The sequence below is a fragment of the Pectinophora gossypiella genome, chromosome Z, assembly GCF_024362695.1.
Source record: "Pectinophora gossypiella chromosome Z, ilPecGoss1.1, whole genome shotgun sequence".
Classification (NCBI taxonomy): Eukaryota; Metazoa; Arthropoda; class Insecta; order Lepidoptera; family Gelechiidae; genus Pectinophora; species Pectinophora gossypiella.
The window spans coordinates 25,381,469-25,399,013 of NC_065433.1; the positions used below are offsets into that span (position 1 = coordinate 25,381,469).

The 17,545-nt window shown below is 35.9% G+C and overlaps 1 protein-coding gene across 1 annotated transcript; it reads right to left on the reverse strand.

Annotated features, from left to right (window-relative positions):
• Positions 1 to 1,695: 1,695 nt before the first annotated feature.
• LOC126380327 (UDP-glucosyltransferase 2-like) lies at positions 1,696 to 17,016 on the reverse strand. The gene is made up of 9 exons (XM_050029670.1): positions 16,846 to 17,016; positions 16,530 to 16,682; positions 13,323 to 13,425; positions 12,930 to 13,119; positions 12,293 to 12,487; positions 7,534 to 7,756; positions 7,087 to 7,306; positions 5,495 to 5,714; positions 1,696 to 1,986 (listed from the first exon to the last, which is right to left on the reverse strand). The coding sequence occupies exons 2-9, from the start codon at positions 16,680 to 16,682 to the stop codon at positions 1,716 to 1,718; spliced, it is 1,575 nt and encodes a 524-aa protein (XP_049885627.1). The 5' UTR covers positions 16,846 to 17,016; the 3' UTR covers positions 1,696 to 1,715.
• Between the last annotated feature and the right edge of the window lie 529 nt (positions 17,017 to 17,545).

A 17,545-nucleotide genomic window follows, 5' to 3' on the forward strand; every position in this document is an offset into this window, starting at 1 on the left:
TCCGAAACGGCAGAGCCAATAATATTAAGCCTGCATTGTATTGTTTGTATTTAGTATGTGATTTATTACTAGTGATTTTAATAAAGATGAATGCTCTAGTCGTTGACCCATGCCAACCTAACGACATCTTGACCTATGAAGAAAAACAGTAAGATGAAATAAAAAGGAAGGAAAGAATTATGAAAAGGGTTGTCACGAGTAACGTCGACCAGAGTCAACTATAAGCAGTAGTAGTATCTTTATTATAAAAGAGTAAAGTGATAAAAATAATATAAATATTCCAACACAGTGTAACTGTTCCTGTAGCATAGTCCATCCAGCGCCCTAAGCACCTGCTAGTTGGTACACGGCACCGTGAAATGGTTCTCTGTTCGTTTGCAGATTGCTATGAGCCAACCGGCAGGCGCTTCAAATTGCTTTTCATTGGTTGGTTGCTGGTTCATTGCAAATAGAATGGAGTTATCTATGAAATAAATGGTTCAAGCTTTATAAGACTTATTAAAAAATAAGTCTTACCAGGTTTAGTGTAGTATGCAATTTTATTTCGTTATAATAATGCTTGTTGAAAATAAAGAGTACAATTTTACAAAAGATGATGGTAAAACATTATGATATACCTTTGTGGCGTCGCCTCCACGAATTTTATATATTTATTTACTTACAGTCTTTTTGATAGCGCAAACATTTTACTGTCATTCATTTAGAAAAATAAACATCTGACAGTCCTTCAGTTCGTTCGTTTGGAGAAAAACGTATTTTTATTTAGACGGACCTATTATTCCATATTGTAACCTTTTGGTGGACTGTCGCAGCTATCGTCTAATTGATAACCTTACAAGTCTATCCATCTCCACGCCGCATCAAAATAGCATTATTAAGGGAACGGTTGTAGTTAAAACGGTGAACGACGAAACGGCATATCACTCTCTCCTGCGACAGTATCCAGAGATTACAAGGCCCTCTGGAAAGCCGACTCCGCTGAAGTATAACACCAGACATCACATTCGGACTACACCCGGCCAACCTGTCTCAGCACGTCCACGTTACATTATCACATTATCTTTTTTAAACCCCAACGCGATGCAGTGAGAGGTGTTATAAGTCTCATCTATCTGAGCCATCGTAGTTCCAGATCGGACGGTTAGATTAGGATGCAGTTTTTTCTTTTGATAGACGGTTTGGCGAGGTTTTTTAGATATGATTACCATTAATCCAGGGTCTCGAGAGTAAAATGGCGCAAGACTCCTAAGTTTGGGGTTGTTTGATTTGTCTTGATGAGCATTGTGGTCCTAGATGGTGGAAGATTGGTTTCACGGTGTAATTTTGCAGCCGGAAGGTGGTCGTCCTCTCTGGTCTAAGGTGTAATTGGGATGCATGTTGATCTGTATCATGGAGCCCGCATCGCGAGGTGTGGGTGTTTGGTACGTGACACTTTTCATGATGCGTATAGTTAATATCGGACTATCGAAGTATTCGTAAGTATACGTGTAATTGTGCTTAGTGTAAAAATGATAAAATAAAAAAAAAATTCTCGCTTTTCAAATGCACGTTTGTTGTGTCAGGGTCTTATTTTCATTTGTTTTTTCATTTACGTAATTTACGGAGACTTTGGCGCTCTCGGAATTCGCACATGACCGTACTTTAATAGTTAAACTGCTTACAAAACTAGAAATTGGTGAAGTAAAAGAAACTCAATAACCTGTGATATGTTTATTTTAATGTTTCTTCACTTTAAGCTTAGTTTTTAAAGGTTTTCTATTAAAAATCTTGTTCCATATCAATTTTAATACCAAAACTTTTATAATAAGTATGATAGCGAGATCCAGGTACATCTTCTGGTACCAGGACACGTGCAGCGCAGGCGAACGCAGATGTAGCGCGCCGCGCGTGCGCACCACGTGTTCCACCCAGTACACTAACTCCGTGCCAGGCGACACGGGCCGGTCATGGTAAATCATAGACATTTCCTTCGCTTTCGCTTTAAAACTGTAAAGAAATTCTCAATTTTATTATAATAATACAATTTGTCACATAATCATAAACATACGTAACTTCGTCACGTCCAACTACACGTTACACGTTGAAATTAAATAAGAGACAAACAAGTTTTGTTTCTTTTATGTGTAATTTAGTTCAGTTATCTACTAAGATTTAGTTTAAGTAATTAATAAAGTCATATTGGCCCCGATGCCTGCACACAAACCTCCTAATTTTATGTTAAGTTATTATCCGCCGAAAAGGAAAGGGACAGATGACTATCAAAAAGTTAATTTTAAAGCGAATGAATAACCCGGGCGAATAAAATAGGCATCTCGCTGGTGTGCAATCCGTTTGACGTGCTGTCTACTTAATTCTGTCGGGTTATTGGCCAATGTAAAATTTTTAGACGGTTGTTTGAGATTTCTGCTTAAAATTGACGTATGTTCCATAAATTTTAAACCTGTCGATTACCCGTCCCTTTCTTTTTCAGCGGATCAGAAAATGACGGGTATAACTAAAAACAAAATTAGATGGCATCTGCAGGAATTAGCACCAATATGTCTACGATCTTTATTAGTTATAAAAAAAGTATGAGCATAGACAATGTGGCTTCTTATGATAAGAAATCATCCAAAATGGACACACGGGTATATTTTTTTTCCTGGGTTAAATCTATCTATACTTATAATAAATCTGTAGAGAGGTCAATTCTGTACATTAAATATTTTTTCAAAATAACTATCAGGGGGTGATAAGTGGTCGATACTGATGCCAAAAATGCAATCAGTAAAATTTTTGTCTGTCTGTCTGTCTGTCTGTCTGTCTGTCTGTCTGTCTGTCTGTCTGTCTGTCTGTCTGTATGTTCCTTATAGAAACAAAAACTACTGGACGGATTTTAATGAAACTTGGTACAATTATTCTTCACACTCCTGGACAGGTTATAGAATACTTTTCATCACGCTACAATCAATAGGAGCAGAGTAGTGAAGGGAAATCCTTTTGTATGAAAAATCTAAACCGCTCAAGTTAGACGTTTGAAATTTGGCATGCAGGTACCTTAGATACCGTAGAGGTGCACTAAGAAAGGAATTCCCGAAATTCCTACGGGAACGGAAATTAGCGGGAAAATCCTTTTGTATGAAAAATCTAAACCGCTCAAGTTAGACGTTTGAAATTTGGCATGCAGGTACCTTAGATACCGTAGAGGTGCACTAAGAAAGGAATTCCCGAAATTCCCACGGGAACGGGAATTAGCGGGAAAATCCTTTTGTATGAAAAATCTAAACCACTCAAGTTAGACGTTTGAAATTTGGCATGCAGGTACCTTAGATACCGTAGAGGTACACTAAGAAAGGAATTCCCGAAATTCCCACGGGAACGGGAATTAGCGGGAAAATCCTTTTGTATGAAAAATCTAAACCACTCAAGTTAGACGTTTGAAATTTGGCATGCAGATACCTTAGATACCGTAGAGGTGCACTAAGAAAGGAATTCCCGAAATTCCCACGAGAACGGGAATTAGCGGGAAAATCCTTTTGTATGAAAAATCTAAACCACTCAAGTTAGACGTTTGAAATTTGTCATGCAGGTACCTTAGATACCGTAGAGATGTACTAAGAAAGGAATTCCCGAAATTCCCACAAGAACGGCAATTAGCGGGAAAATCCTTTTGTATGAAAAATCTAAACCACTCAAGTTAGATGTTTGAAATTTGGCTCGCAGGTACCTTAGATACCGTAGAGGTGCACTAAGAAAGGAATTCCCGAAATTCCCACAAGAACGGGAATAAGCGGGAAAATCCTTTTGTATGAAAAATCTAAACCATTCAAGTTAGACGTTTGAAATTTGTCATGCAGGTACCTTAAATAACGTAGAGGTACACTAAGAAAGGAATTCCCGAAATTCCCACGGGAACGGGAATTAGCGGGAAAATCCTTTTGTATGAAAAATCTAAACCACTCAAGTTAGACGTTTGAAATTTGGCATGCAGGTACCATAGGTACCCTAGAGGTGCACTAAGAAAGGAATTCCCGAAATTCCCACGAGAACGGGAATTAGCGGGAAAATCCTTTTGTATGAAAAATCTAAACCACTCAAGTTAGACGTTTGAAATTTGTCATGCAGGTACCTTAGATGCCGTAGAGGTGTACTAAGAAAGGAATTCCCGAAATTCCCACGGAAACGGGAATTAGCGGGAAAATCCTTTTGTATGAAAAATCTAAACCACTCAAGTTAGACGTTTGAAATTTGGCATGCAGGTACCATAGGTACCGTAGAGGTGCACTAAGAAAGGAATTCCCGAAATTCCCACGGGAACGGGAATTAGCGGGAAAATCCTTTTGTATGAAAAATCTAAACCACTCAAGTTAGACGTTTGAAATTTGGCATGCAGGTACTTTAGTAAACTTAAAGCTTAGTTGCAACAGGATATTACAAAATTCCCACGGGAACGGTAGTTAGCGGGAAAAACATTTGTATGAAAAAATCAAATCTAAATAAAAGGAGAAACTGACTGACTCAGTGACTGACATATCAACGCATAGCCTGAACGGCTAAACGTAGGCATTTGAAATTTGGAAGGGACATAGCTTAGGTACCGTAGAGGTGCACTAAGAAAGGAATTCCCGGAATTCCCACGGAAACGGAAATTTGCGGGAAAATCCTTTTGTATGAAAAATCTAAACCGCTTAAGTTAGACGCTTGAAATTTGGCATGCAGGTACCTTAGTTAACTTAAAGCTTAGTTGCAACAGGATATTGCAAAATTCCCACGGAAACGGGAGTAAGCGGGAAAAAAACATTTGTATGAAAAAATCGAAACCGCGTAAGATAGATGTTTTCAATTCAATTCAATTAAATTATTTATTGCATTCCATGTAGTACAATGGGGTGTTACATAGGCATAGGAACTAAAACATGGACCCTGTAGGGCACAGCAACGTTGAAGGGAAGAGAGGAAGTGTGTATTAAAATTAAACCCAATGAACAATCAATTAAAAAAAAAATCAATTCAATCAATTGATTCAATCTAGCATGCATGCATACCTTAGTAAATATAAAGTTTATTTTTGGCTGTATTTTGAAAAATGGGAGTTATTGGGAAAAAAAAATTATGAAAAAATCTAAACTGCATAAGTATGCACTCCCACACACACAAAGATCTCTCTCTTATATAACACGCCACGCGGACGAAGTCGCGGGCAAAAGCTAGTAATTTAATAAATTAACAAACAGGTTATATTTTTGTGAGTGACAAATAAATTGCTTAATAGTACTCCATGTGGTTTGATTGACAATACCAGCGCACCGACTAGACTTGACGACAAAACGCTACATGAAGTTTATAAAGATTAATAAGTAGTCAATCTTTGTAGCTTCGTGCTGCTAGGTCAATTTTAATTATGATGACTTGAATTCAAATTTTATATCTAGTTACTTAATACAGAACTTGCATTATTTACTTTTCTAATGTTTAATTGTCTTTATTATTTTTGGTTTAAGTTTTTTATACTTACTTAGGATTATTAAGTATATTTGTAATGGCTTTGTAAAGTGGTTCGGCGAGATTCTCGGTCAGTGTTACTTTGAGGGCAAATCCTTTTTGTACGACAGCCATCATGTTGACGTGCTGATCAGCCATGACTGGAATGCCAATGAGTGGCACGCCATAATGTACAGCCTCCGTTGTAGATAGCTGGCCGCCGTGGGTAATAAACATTTTTAAGTTTTGATGTGCTGGAACACGAATGTAAATGAATGTGAATGAATGAATGTGAATGTTAATGTTGATATAAATTTTATCAGTTTGTTGTTAACGCGCAGCATGTGTTATGTAATACAACAGCACACGCACATGACGACAGCGAGCTGACACACGTTTGGGGAACGCGTCCGCCATCGCCTCCTCACTTCCTCCAAAGAGACCCTACGTGACGGATTTGTGCAATATTACAAACTGATAGAAGACCTTTCTCTTTGGCACGCCGCAAAATCCGTTTGCCTAACAAATATTACCACTAGCCGGTATAATGTATAGATAATGTCATATCAAAAAAGATAGACCTTAGTCATGTTCATCGATTGCAGGGTCTTGATGATGATGAATTTATACCAGATCACATAGTGAGGAAGGTCCAAGCATCCAGTAAGGAAGTGGTTTCAAAGATATTCAGAATCATCAAAGAAAACTGGACAGAGATACCGATTAAAGTACATAAGTATGGAATGACAACTGGGGGCTCTTATCGAAACACCAGCTAAAAACATCTTTATTCAATAGGTAACATAGTTACACTTTGAATCGTATTTTTTTACAAAACGAACGTCTGATCCATCTAAAACTACTGCATTCTCACACATTAACTTCTTGATAGGCATGTAAGCAACCTTTTACAAGGACAATGTCAACAGAATAATATCAGTAGTGGTAGTAGAGTACCTCAGGATGCCCGCAACCCAACTGATAAAGTAAATCTTCTAAAAGCTGTTTCTATCACGCAATAGAAACTGGTTTTAGGAGCAGTTCTTATCATGTCACGGCACTTAATCTGAAATGAGGATTGGAAATTTATTTCAAATTGTTCTGTCATCGAGGGAGCTTTTTTGATAAGAATAATAGCTGATTTTTTCTAGAATGCTTTGGATGAAATACTTTTCGGCAAAAGTCTGAGCTTAAACCAAGTGCAGAAGATAAGTGGAAAACAGAAGAGAACACTAGAATAAAATAGAGAAAAGTACTAGAGCACGTTTCATTTGATTTCATGACTTTCCAGTTGAGTTTGTCACGAATATAATGCTCTATTACAAGCGCTCGACAAATATGCTCGTTTTTTAGAATAAACGTTTTCGATTTGTTTTTATATATCTGGTAAATTTTAATGTATCTTTCCATATAAATATCTGTTGATCTGTTCTCTACGGTCACCTACTTCTATAGAGTACTTCTCAGAATCATTGACGTGAATAAGTGAACCAGATGAGTGATCAGTTTAAAAATATTTTCAGACTAAAGTATGTGGCCATTATTGTTTTTGAATAAATAACAATATGTGCGACTTGAATTTATCTGGAGGCACACAATATAAAGAGGTGAAGTATTTATGTTTACCAAGAATACTTTGCTGAGGAGCCCACTTCACTAAGTGGACGTTGGTTGGTACGTTAGCCGAGTCATCTTCAAATTTCCATATGACTGTCTCTTTGAGTTTGCCAAACATTCTTAGAAGGGAATTTCTCATATAGTCTGACATATCCGCACTCCTCAAGTTGGATCCCATGCTGAAGTAGATAACTCCATGTTCAGCTCGGTCCATAATTTGTTGTAGGTTCTGTAATAAAGATAATATTACTAGGTACTTACATAATAATTATGTTGCATGATCTGGTTGCCTAGAATTCTGGATTAAACCGGTTTATTTATTTTTGGATAATGAATGAATAAGACTATAACATATCGTTAAATTCTGCAGTTACAAATTTCTTTTTAATTAAATTAATTTTTATTTGAAAAATGATGATACCTTAAAATATTAATATTTTATGTATTAAAATTTACCTCTGGTAGTGGTTTCACTTTAGGATCGATGTGGTAACCTCCAATGTACTTTGCGTTTTGTGGCAATTTGTATGGTATTCCAAATGATGGGTGAGAATTTAATAATAGCAAAGACGCGTTGTATACAGACTCATCATAGGATGGCATTGTTATTCCTCTCTTTGCTGCTAGCTCTGGAAAAACTCCATTATAAAGAAAGTTTTCGAATGGAACCACCACGCATCTAAAAAGGGAAACATTGTGATATAAATATTACAATAGCCACGCTAATTAGAGGCTATTTAATTTTTAAAATAGTTATGAACTATGAAGTAAAATAATTAGAAATGACACAGGTATTATAATCATGTAAAATTAAGGTAGAATCTCAAAAAATAAAAAACGGACCATATCCATTTTATCCGAATTTCCTAATCCAAGAATAATCGCTAAAATCTCCTCCTGTACAGGGTGTTAGTGACATCGTAAAAAAACTTTGATTGATTTAGATTTTAGACATCCTATTCTATTTCTTATATTTATTTTCTATTTACTTTATTTTTTATGATACCTACTGATGGAATTTTCCATCGCAAAAGTACGGAACTAAAAATTCACTTAAAATTTTCTTTCATTTTACTTTTAATTTTATTCAACATACATGGATATGTTACTATTCCTTTTTGATTTAGGACGTCAATCTTTGGGTCACTCTGTAATTTTCTTAATCGCAACAATGAACGGGTAAATTGCACCATATGGTCAGAAAGACAAAATGAGAGGTATTTCAGAAAGATTTCTAAATTGCATCGTCAATGAGAGATATAGAACCAACTAAATAGTCCCTAATAAAAATTTTAACAAAAAATCACCGACTTCAAACGCAAAACTAAAAAGCAGTAAATAAATTTACCTCGCATAAAGTAATAAGTACGTATTTTCAATTAGTTAATCAATATTACAATTCTGAACTCGGTGCCAAGTAAATAATACAACGAGGTACCGATTCATATATTTTTCAAATACTGATTGTTTTGTGATTTTTATATTGTTTTGTAATTGCTTTGATATAGGTATTTAACAATATTGTGTGTACATAGTAATTTGATATTGTAGTAGGGTTGTTGTAGCATTTACTTGGCACCGACTTCAGAATTATAAAATTAATTAACTTATCGGCGCCCATCTTGTTTTTCATTTTGTTTTTTTTTTTTCACCGGCGATAGATTTTGACCAAGATTTAAATAGGTGTCGTGGAAACAATAAAGTTCCAGGTGCAATAGGTTTGCCAGGCCGTAGGATGTGTCCCTGATACGGAGCAGTTTTCGAAGATGACGTTCCGATCAGGTACCCCTATACATCATTTTTCCCCCGAGCCATTTTCTAGAAAAACAAAATTTTGTATGGCGACCATCTTGATTTTTCGCCATTTTGTTTTTTTCACCGGCCATTAAATTCGACCAAGATTTAGTTTCGCCTAGTTTCGCCAGGTCGTAGGGTGTCACCCTGATGCGGAGCAGTTTTCGAAAATCGGCAGTATTTCCATATTCTACGTACATGACGTTCCGATCACAACCCCGATATATATTTTATACCCCCAAGACATTTTCTGGAAAAACAAAATTTTGTATGGCGGCCATCTTGTTTTTCCGCCATTTTGTTTTTTTTACACCCGCGATGGAATTTGACTAAGATTTAAATAGGTGTTCTGAAAGAAAAATTAGTTCACGTGCGATAGTTTTGCCAGGCCGTAGGGTCTCTCTGATGCGGAGCAGTTTTTTGGTGACCAAAAAGTATTTCCGTACTCTACATGACGTTTTGAGCAAGCGCCCCATACATTATTTTTACCCAAAGGGGATTCTTTAAAAAAATAAAAACAAAATTTTGTATGGCGGCCATCTTGTTTTTCCGCCATTTTGTTTTTTTCACCGGTGATTGGATTTGATCAAGATTTAAATACGTTTTGTGAAAGAAAAATTGCTCCAGGTTGTATAGTTTGCCAGGCCATAGGGTGTCTCCCTGATGCTGACCAGTTTCTGAAGGTCTGGAAGTTTTCCCGGAGCTTAGACACCGATCCGACTAATTTGACCTTACAAACGCACTATTCGACCCTACGATTTTTGAAAATTCCCCTCGATTTCTCTGGTCTGCTATCATCAGACCCTGACTTCCTTGACATGGAACTACCTTGGGTATATCTCCTTTCGAACAAAAAAAGAATTATCAAAATCAGTTCATACAGGACGAAGTTATCCCCGAACAACATAAAAAAATATATATATACGGTCGAATTGAGAACCTTCTCCTTTTTTGTCGGAAAAAAAAAGAATACTTCCATCTCAAGCCTATTGGAATAATAATATATGGTTGTTGCTAATGTGCCACATGAATTAGCCGATTTAAACGAAACTAAAAAAACAATAAAACTACAGAACCGATTTAGCCAAGATTGGTGCAAAGGTCAGGTAGTCTTATTTGCGAAAGATGTCGTAGAGTTAGCGGAACAACTACCACTTCACCCAAACCAGGCTGGACTAATACTTATTGTAGAAAGTCTAGAAAACCTTCAACGTTTTAAAGAATTCGTAGTTGACATTGACTATATATTATAAAAATTACATTAAGTTGGTTGATGTCTAACAATGTTCTTTATAGGGATGTTCGACCTTATTTTGCCAATGCAATTGATATTTCGGAATCGATACAGGTGACCGGTAAACTACCTAATCATGAAGAAGAACCTGAGGCAAGAACGAGAACAACTAGAACTATTGAACATTTCAAACAATTAAATAACGAAAACAATTCTAGCACGCAGACAGTTGCAAATACAGGGTGTTAGTGACATCGTAACGAAAACTTTGACGGATGATTCAGGCCATGATTCTGAGTTGATATCAAGTGAAATTTTCCGTCGCAAAAGTATGGAACGGAAAATAATTTAAAAAAGCACTAAAATTTTCATGACTTTTCCGACAGGAAATTCCACTTGATATCGACTCAGAATCATGGTCTGAATCATCCCCTTCAGTATTCGTTACAGTGTCACTAACCCCCATACCTACTTGTATGGCTACCGTATGTACTTGTATGGGGTGTAATTGACATCGTAACGAATACTGAGAGGGATGATTCAGCTGATTATTCTGAGTAAATATCAAGTGGAATTTTCAATCGCAAAAGTATAGAATTGAAAATAATTTAAAAAACCTAAAAAAAACATGAATTTTGCGACGGAAAATTCCACTTGATATTAACTCAGAATCATGGTCTGAATCATCCCCCTCAGTATTCGTTACGATGTCACTTACACCCTGTATAGATTGATTTATTTACATCAAGTGCATACACAGCATCCTTTAAATTTTATCTCGCTTTAGAACGAGCAGTCAGTCGTTACATGCTGACAACAAGATTTTTCATAAACTACTTATTGGAAACAATTCCTTTTGTCGAAAAATAAGGAAAATAACCTACCATATCATGAATTGAGGTGAACTCAACAGTTGTAATTAGCAAGATTATCCTGTTCGAGGGTGTAGACATACCGACATAACAGTGAGTCTAATTACAAGACGTTAAAAGTCTTTTGTGGTTGGAGAATACTCCAAATGAAGCCAAAATACTGAACTTACATGTTGGCATATGTAAATGCAGCAAAAAATATATAGAATTTGAAGATTTTCTTTATGTTTTACTCAATTAACGTTAATAAAGTTATTTATATTTATTTGTATTACTATTTTAATAATTATGTTCGCGATATTATGTACACCTCTGTAATACGTAATCATTACATTCCATTATTCAACGAAAATTAACGTTTATTTGCTGATTTGAACATTTTATTATTTATTTTACTCTAAGCATCTGCAAGTAAAATAATTATATTCGGTTGACACGTGAAATATAATTAGGACACGACCTTACCTGTTAAGTGATGTTTAATTTATTTATTTAAGATGTAATTATTTATGTATTTATTTAATTAGAGAGGGTGTCAACCGAAGACGATCACACCGTCCCAACCCTCTCAAACCCAAAAAACATTATAATAAAGTTGTCATCGTCGGTCGAAGAAGGACAGGACGAGGCGGCACTCCGTAAATCATTCAAGAAGGCAATGTAGTGATCGTCTGCGACCCTAATCTGCCTCGGGGATCGTGGCCAAAACGTCGTATTGCTAGGCTGTACCCAGGCAGAGATGGTGTTGTTCCGTTCCGGAGCTGGAATCTTACGCAGACCCCTAAGGAAGCTTGCCTAGATTATTTGCTAATAAAAAAAGGAAGAATGGTGCAAGATAGCACAGCTTTTTATATACCTCTGATATAGAATTTTATTCCTTTATTGTCTATATTAATGATTTTTGATAATGACTTTGTCTTTTGGCCTCTTGAAAAATATATTCCTGTTTTGCACGAGAACCGGTTTACTGTTCGCCAATATAAATGTTCATGAATTACGTCACAAAATCCTTTAGCTCTTGCATAATGATCGGGGCGCATGGGCCGCTATGAGGCGGCAGTAAGACTGAGATCATAATTAAGTTTTCTAGGCACATACTTTGAATGTGTGATGAAAATGGTACATGCTCATGTACTGCTGCAAGTAAATAATAATCGCCTTCGGTTGACATCCTCGCATAATTGAAATCGAACATCGCTTATCAGGTTCGTTTGAATCCCAATTGGAATGATCAACTAATGAAATTAAATAACCGGCAGCGTTAAATACCCACCATGTATTATTATGGAGAGTGCACGCACTCGTCAACACTTACTTTATTATAACAAATTTCTTGACCAAACTCCACAGTTCCACAATTCTTCCCCAAAAGTCCAACGGTGGAACAGTTGTGGAAAATATATTAACAGAGTAAGATGGGTTTGGTATTTCATCTATGGCGTTCAACACCTGCCAATGTGCTTCCGTTGACCCCACCCATATCAAAGGGCTTTGGAAAAGTGAAGCAATTCTGTAATCAAAAAATGCTTAATCAGAACGTTAACAGTATTCTCAATATTTTAGAAGTGTATAAAACATTGCAAATACAGTTATCGTTGCGTTATGACTAGTGAATCTATTCACTAAGCAATTCAAAAGAAATTAAGAAAACTTAATTAGATGTCACAACAAGTAAGCAAGACAATATTTTATTTCAATAATTATACAATCTCGTCGTAAGCTTGCGACAACTACGTACCTACCTAATATATTGGAGATTATGTTATCGTATGTTTAAAGAACGATAAATATTAGACCCGTGATAAACGTGTACACTCACCAACAACATCGTAAACAAAATGTCACATTTAAAGTGCAAAAGAGCTCCCAATATTACCTAAATTATTATTCCATTCATTAGGTACTACATAGGTAATACTTGTACAGAATAAAAGTAATAAAATATTAAATACCCAGCCACAGCATCATGGAAGAACCACTCAATTACTACAGCATCAAACTTCTCTTTAGGGTCCGTTAAGAGTTCTTGGACGGCGGGTACATTCAGAAATTGCTTATGAAAATCGTAAGGGAAGAAAAGGAAGAACAATGAATCTCCAATATTGCTCTTTCCCACCATGTTCTTCAATTTAAACATATCGTCTGAAATGAAAATTATTTCATAACTAGAAACACAATTAACTAATGATTTCATACAGTACACGCCAATTTCCTGTTAGGGTAGGCAGAGACCACGGAATTCCACTTACTGCGTTCCTGAAACACCATTTTCGCTTCTTCCACTCTTACATGCATACTCGCTGATTTACTTAAAGTACTTTTAACCAATAATCGAAAATACTTACATTCTTCAGTCTTTTCCTTATACTTTTCTGTAATGGACGCAACGCTTATTTCCTTCAAATTAGGAACAGGTTTGTCATTCGGAAACGATGTTATGTGGACGACCTGGCAAATAGCATTTATGTACTTGTAGAAAGTCTTATAATGGAAATCATTTAAAAACACAATATATCTAAAACACTCTATACACGGACTTCTGTAGGTGGGCTACACGTTACTTACTACTAAAGAGGTCTCTTTATCAGATAGAGGTTTATGTTCTCTGTTGGATTGAGAATAATGACGAAACATATGTTTTTATCTAGGAATGTCGCAATAATCGTCTAAAAATGTTCTAATATTGATCGCTGGGCTGATAATTTTATCACCATAAATAATAATATGTATAGATCGTAGAACTTCAAATATGGCTCCTACCAACAGGGATCAAGGGTCTGTGTAGCCTAATCATCTCCACCACGATGCCTTCCACAAGAATGGAGAAATGTATCGCATAGCAACACAACATTTGCGTTCAAACTGTAAACTCGATGATTAATTTTCTCACACATTGGAAATTACCCGAATCCTTCAGCGAATACGCTTTGCATCTGTATGCAAGCTAGTCAACATTTTAGTTACAGGATGTTACTCTTGTTCGAAGCCTCTTTATTATTATTGGTTTCATCTGTTGGTTACGTTTCTTTCACGTTTTTCTACCTATCTACTAAATGACTTTTACTAGAAGGTGCTCTTTCAATCCACACACCTCACACTTCAATTTATACTACAGCGAGTTTACCTACTAAATAATATACCAGGGCTTAGACCAACAGGGAGACCAAAAACAAGATAGGTGCATGTGCTTGTGCAATGTCTCTGAAAACGACACGTCCGGTAGAGCGAAGTGGAAGAAGAAGGCAGATCCTACCATTAGATGTCATATGGGAATAATATATGCCCAGGAGAGAGAGAGAGAGCGAAGTTCATCTACAGTTCAAAGAACAATGGGCAAAATTTGTCCAAGAACCTCCACTGATGTGACTTGGGGTGCTGCCCACATAGAGTTACCACTCTATGCGATGCGATAGCGAGCATAACCTAGGTTATGCTCGCTACGAAGGTGACATTAATTTTTAGATTCAATAATTGTACACGAATAAGTATGTTTTCTTTCACCACAATGTCGTTTTATTAATCCAGCCTTAGAGCTTGTCTTATATGCAATGCCGTATGATACAACGAACGTATCGTAAAAGTAAGGTTGCCTGACTTAGTTAAATAGTTATTCGGCAACAAATCTTGAGGTGATTTTGCAATCCACCACTGTATTTACATTCAGGACAAACATGGCCTTATTCAAATTCAAATTCAAAAATATCTTTATTCAATAGGTAACATAGTTACACTTTGAATCGTCAATTTTACATAACGAACGTCTCATCCGCCTAAAACTACTGCAGCTTCTCACAACCTGTATAGCCGGGGAAAAGAAGCTGCAAGAAAAACCTCAGCACAGGGCCCTAGACGTTCTTTAAAAAAATAAAAATAAACATAAAATATTGGTATACAATTGAGTAATTTAGCTGCCTAATATCAGTTCTCAGACAGTTAATCCCATGCATTCATATCTTCTAAATAATCACTAACTTTATAATAACCTTTTTTGTAAAGTTTTTGTTTAACTACCGTCTTAAAACAGTTGAAAGGAAAATTCTGAATGTCAATGGGAATCTTATTGTAAAAACGTATACACTGCCCCTTAAAAGATTTAGTAATCGTATGTAATCGACTGACTTGTAAAGCAAGTTTATTTTTATTCCGGGTATTAACAATATAATATAACAATGATTTTTTTACATATATTAAGTTTTCAACGATATATTGTGATGCCAAAGTTAAAATACTAATTTCTTTAAATTTATTTCTAAGTGACATCTTGGGTCCCAATTTGTAAATCGCCCGAATGGCTCGCTTTTGCAGAACAAAAATGCTGTTCACATCTGCAGCATGACCCCACAGCAAGATGCCATACGACATTAGACTGTGGAAGTAGGCAAAATAAACTAATCGCGCGGTTTCTACATCGGTTATTAAACGAATTTTTTTGACCGCGAATGCTGCTGAGCTGAGCCTTTTGGACAACTTATCAATATGAGGACTCCATTGCAGCTTAGCGTCCAAAGCAATTCCCAACAAAAATACAGCAGTATCCGTGAGGTCCAGTTCCTTATTTTTTACAATAATGGAATCAAGCGGCCTACTAACATTAGATAACGTAAAATAAACATATTTTGTTTTATTTTCATTCAGTAGCAGATTGTTTACCGTAAACCAATCCACTACCTCTGAAATGGCGTTGTTTACATCGTCAAAGGAATCTTGTCGTCTCTTTACTTTAAAAAGTAAGGAAGTATCATCTGCAAACAGCACCACCTCATGTTTTACAAGACTGGGTAGGTCGTTTATGTAAACTAGGAATAGAAATGGACCTAGAATTGAGCCCTGCAGGACGCCTATAGTGACGTTAGATCCAGACGATCTGGAGCCGTGCACATCAACCCTCTGAACGCGGCCACTAAGGTACGACTCCAAAAGAGCGATGGCATTATCAGTTAATCCATAGTGACGAAGTTTCGCGATCAAGATATCATGAGAAACTCAATCGAAGGCTTTGGAAAGGTCGCAAAACACACCAATAGCATCATGTGTATGTATGTATGTGGACTCGTCCCAAGCCTGAAAAACATGATTTATTAACTCAACACCAGCATCGGATATTGAGCGACCCTTTGTGAAACCAATTTGCTTAATAGACATTAAATTGTTTAAATTAAAATGTTGAAGTAATTGCAGTAATAAGATTTTTTCAAATATTTTACTAAGCGTGGGTAGTATAGATATTGGTCTAAAATTAGTAGGGTCAGAAGTAAAAAACCTTAAAAAACCCCAGGATAGAATTTGAGAGATCTTGGCCAGAATCATAGGACAAGCATATGCTTTCATTTCCAGCAAGTGTCATCAATGGAGGCTTGGACCAAGTTTCATAAAATTTTGCCCATTGTCATTTATTTAAAGTAAACGCACAGCTTTTACGACTACAAAAATATGAGTACCTTCAACATTTCTTACTTAACAAAAAAAAAACAATGTCATCCAGATAAAGTTAAATTCGAAACTCAATTCATCGCCAGCTCAATATAAACAGCAAAAAATAATAATAGACTTACCTCATGACCGGCGTCCAATAAATGTTTGACGAATCCTTGCCCTAATATAGCGTGGCTTCTGGATCCCAATGGGAATACAACTAATATTCTATACGCTTCGTTAAGAGGTATTATTAAAAAAATACCGAAAACAACGAGCTTTTTGATGAGCATCTGAAAATTGATCAACAGAAAATTGTTTAGTCTCCGAATAGAATAAAACTTGACCGCATTAGTGTTATTAGTAATTTCAAGTACAAGTTTGTTGTATGAGGATATTTAATTGACTTTGCAATAATACCATAAAATATAAATAATTTAGCGCATTTCTCTTTACCTTTTCCAATTGTAATTAACAGTCACATACAAATAATATTATTACAACAACTTTAGAAAGTAATACGAATTAATCGTAAATAAAGAGGAGCGTTCCGTCAGACACAACCGAGCGGTGACTACAAATGCATAGTACGATTTTGCCTTGATGTGTGAAAAAGATGTGTTCACACTTTGACAATTATTTTTATGTTTGACACTTTTATTTTATGCTTTGTCGATAGTGATGCAGACCTCAACTAAGGAACATAGTAATATTTATTATTCTGTAGTACTTATGATAGTATATGCAATAGTATCGTTAGGTTAAAAATAAACGGTAGTATCGACTGATAAAGCGCTATCATTAGTATTAACAAATGGCAATAAAATCGATATCCTGAATCGAGGACATCTATCGATAGTTTTGCAACACTAGTGTCAACCAACTCAACTATCTTAAGTAGTAGATTAACTTCCCATTGCCACAATAAAAAAAGAATAAAAAAAAAATAGTAGATTAACTTATATTGTTAGTAATTAGTACGTTTATTCTTATAATATTATTGTATTTATTCTCTTTTTTCAGTACTGGGTCCATTTTTAACCCACGCACCAATAACAATACACTATATTTATTATGTTAAAAAAGTACCATGACTAGACCATTCGAATAATGGCTTATGAATTTAGCGACGTAACTCTTCCACGAGTTATGAAAT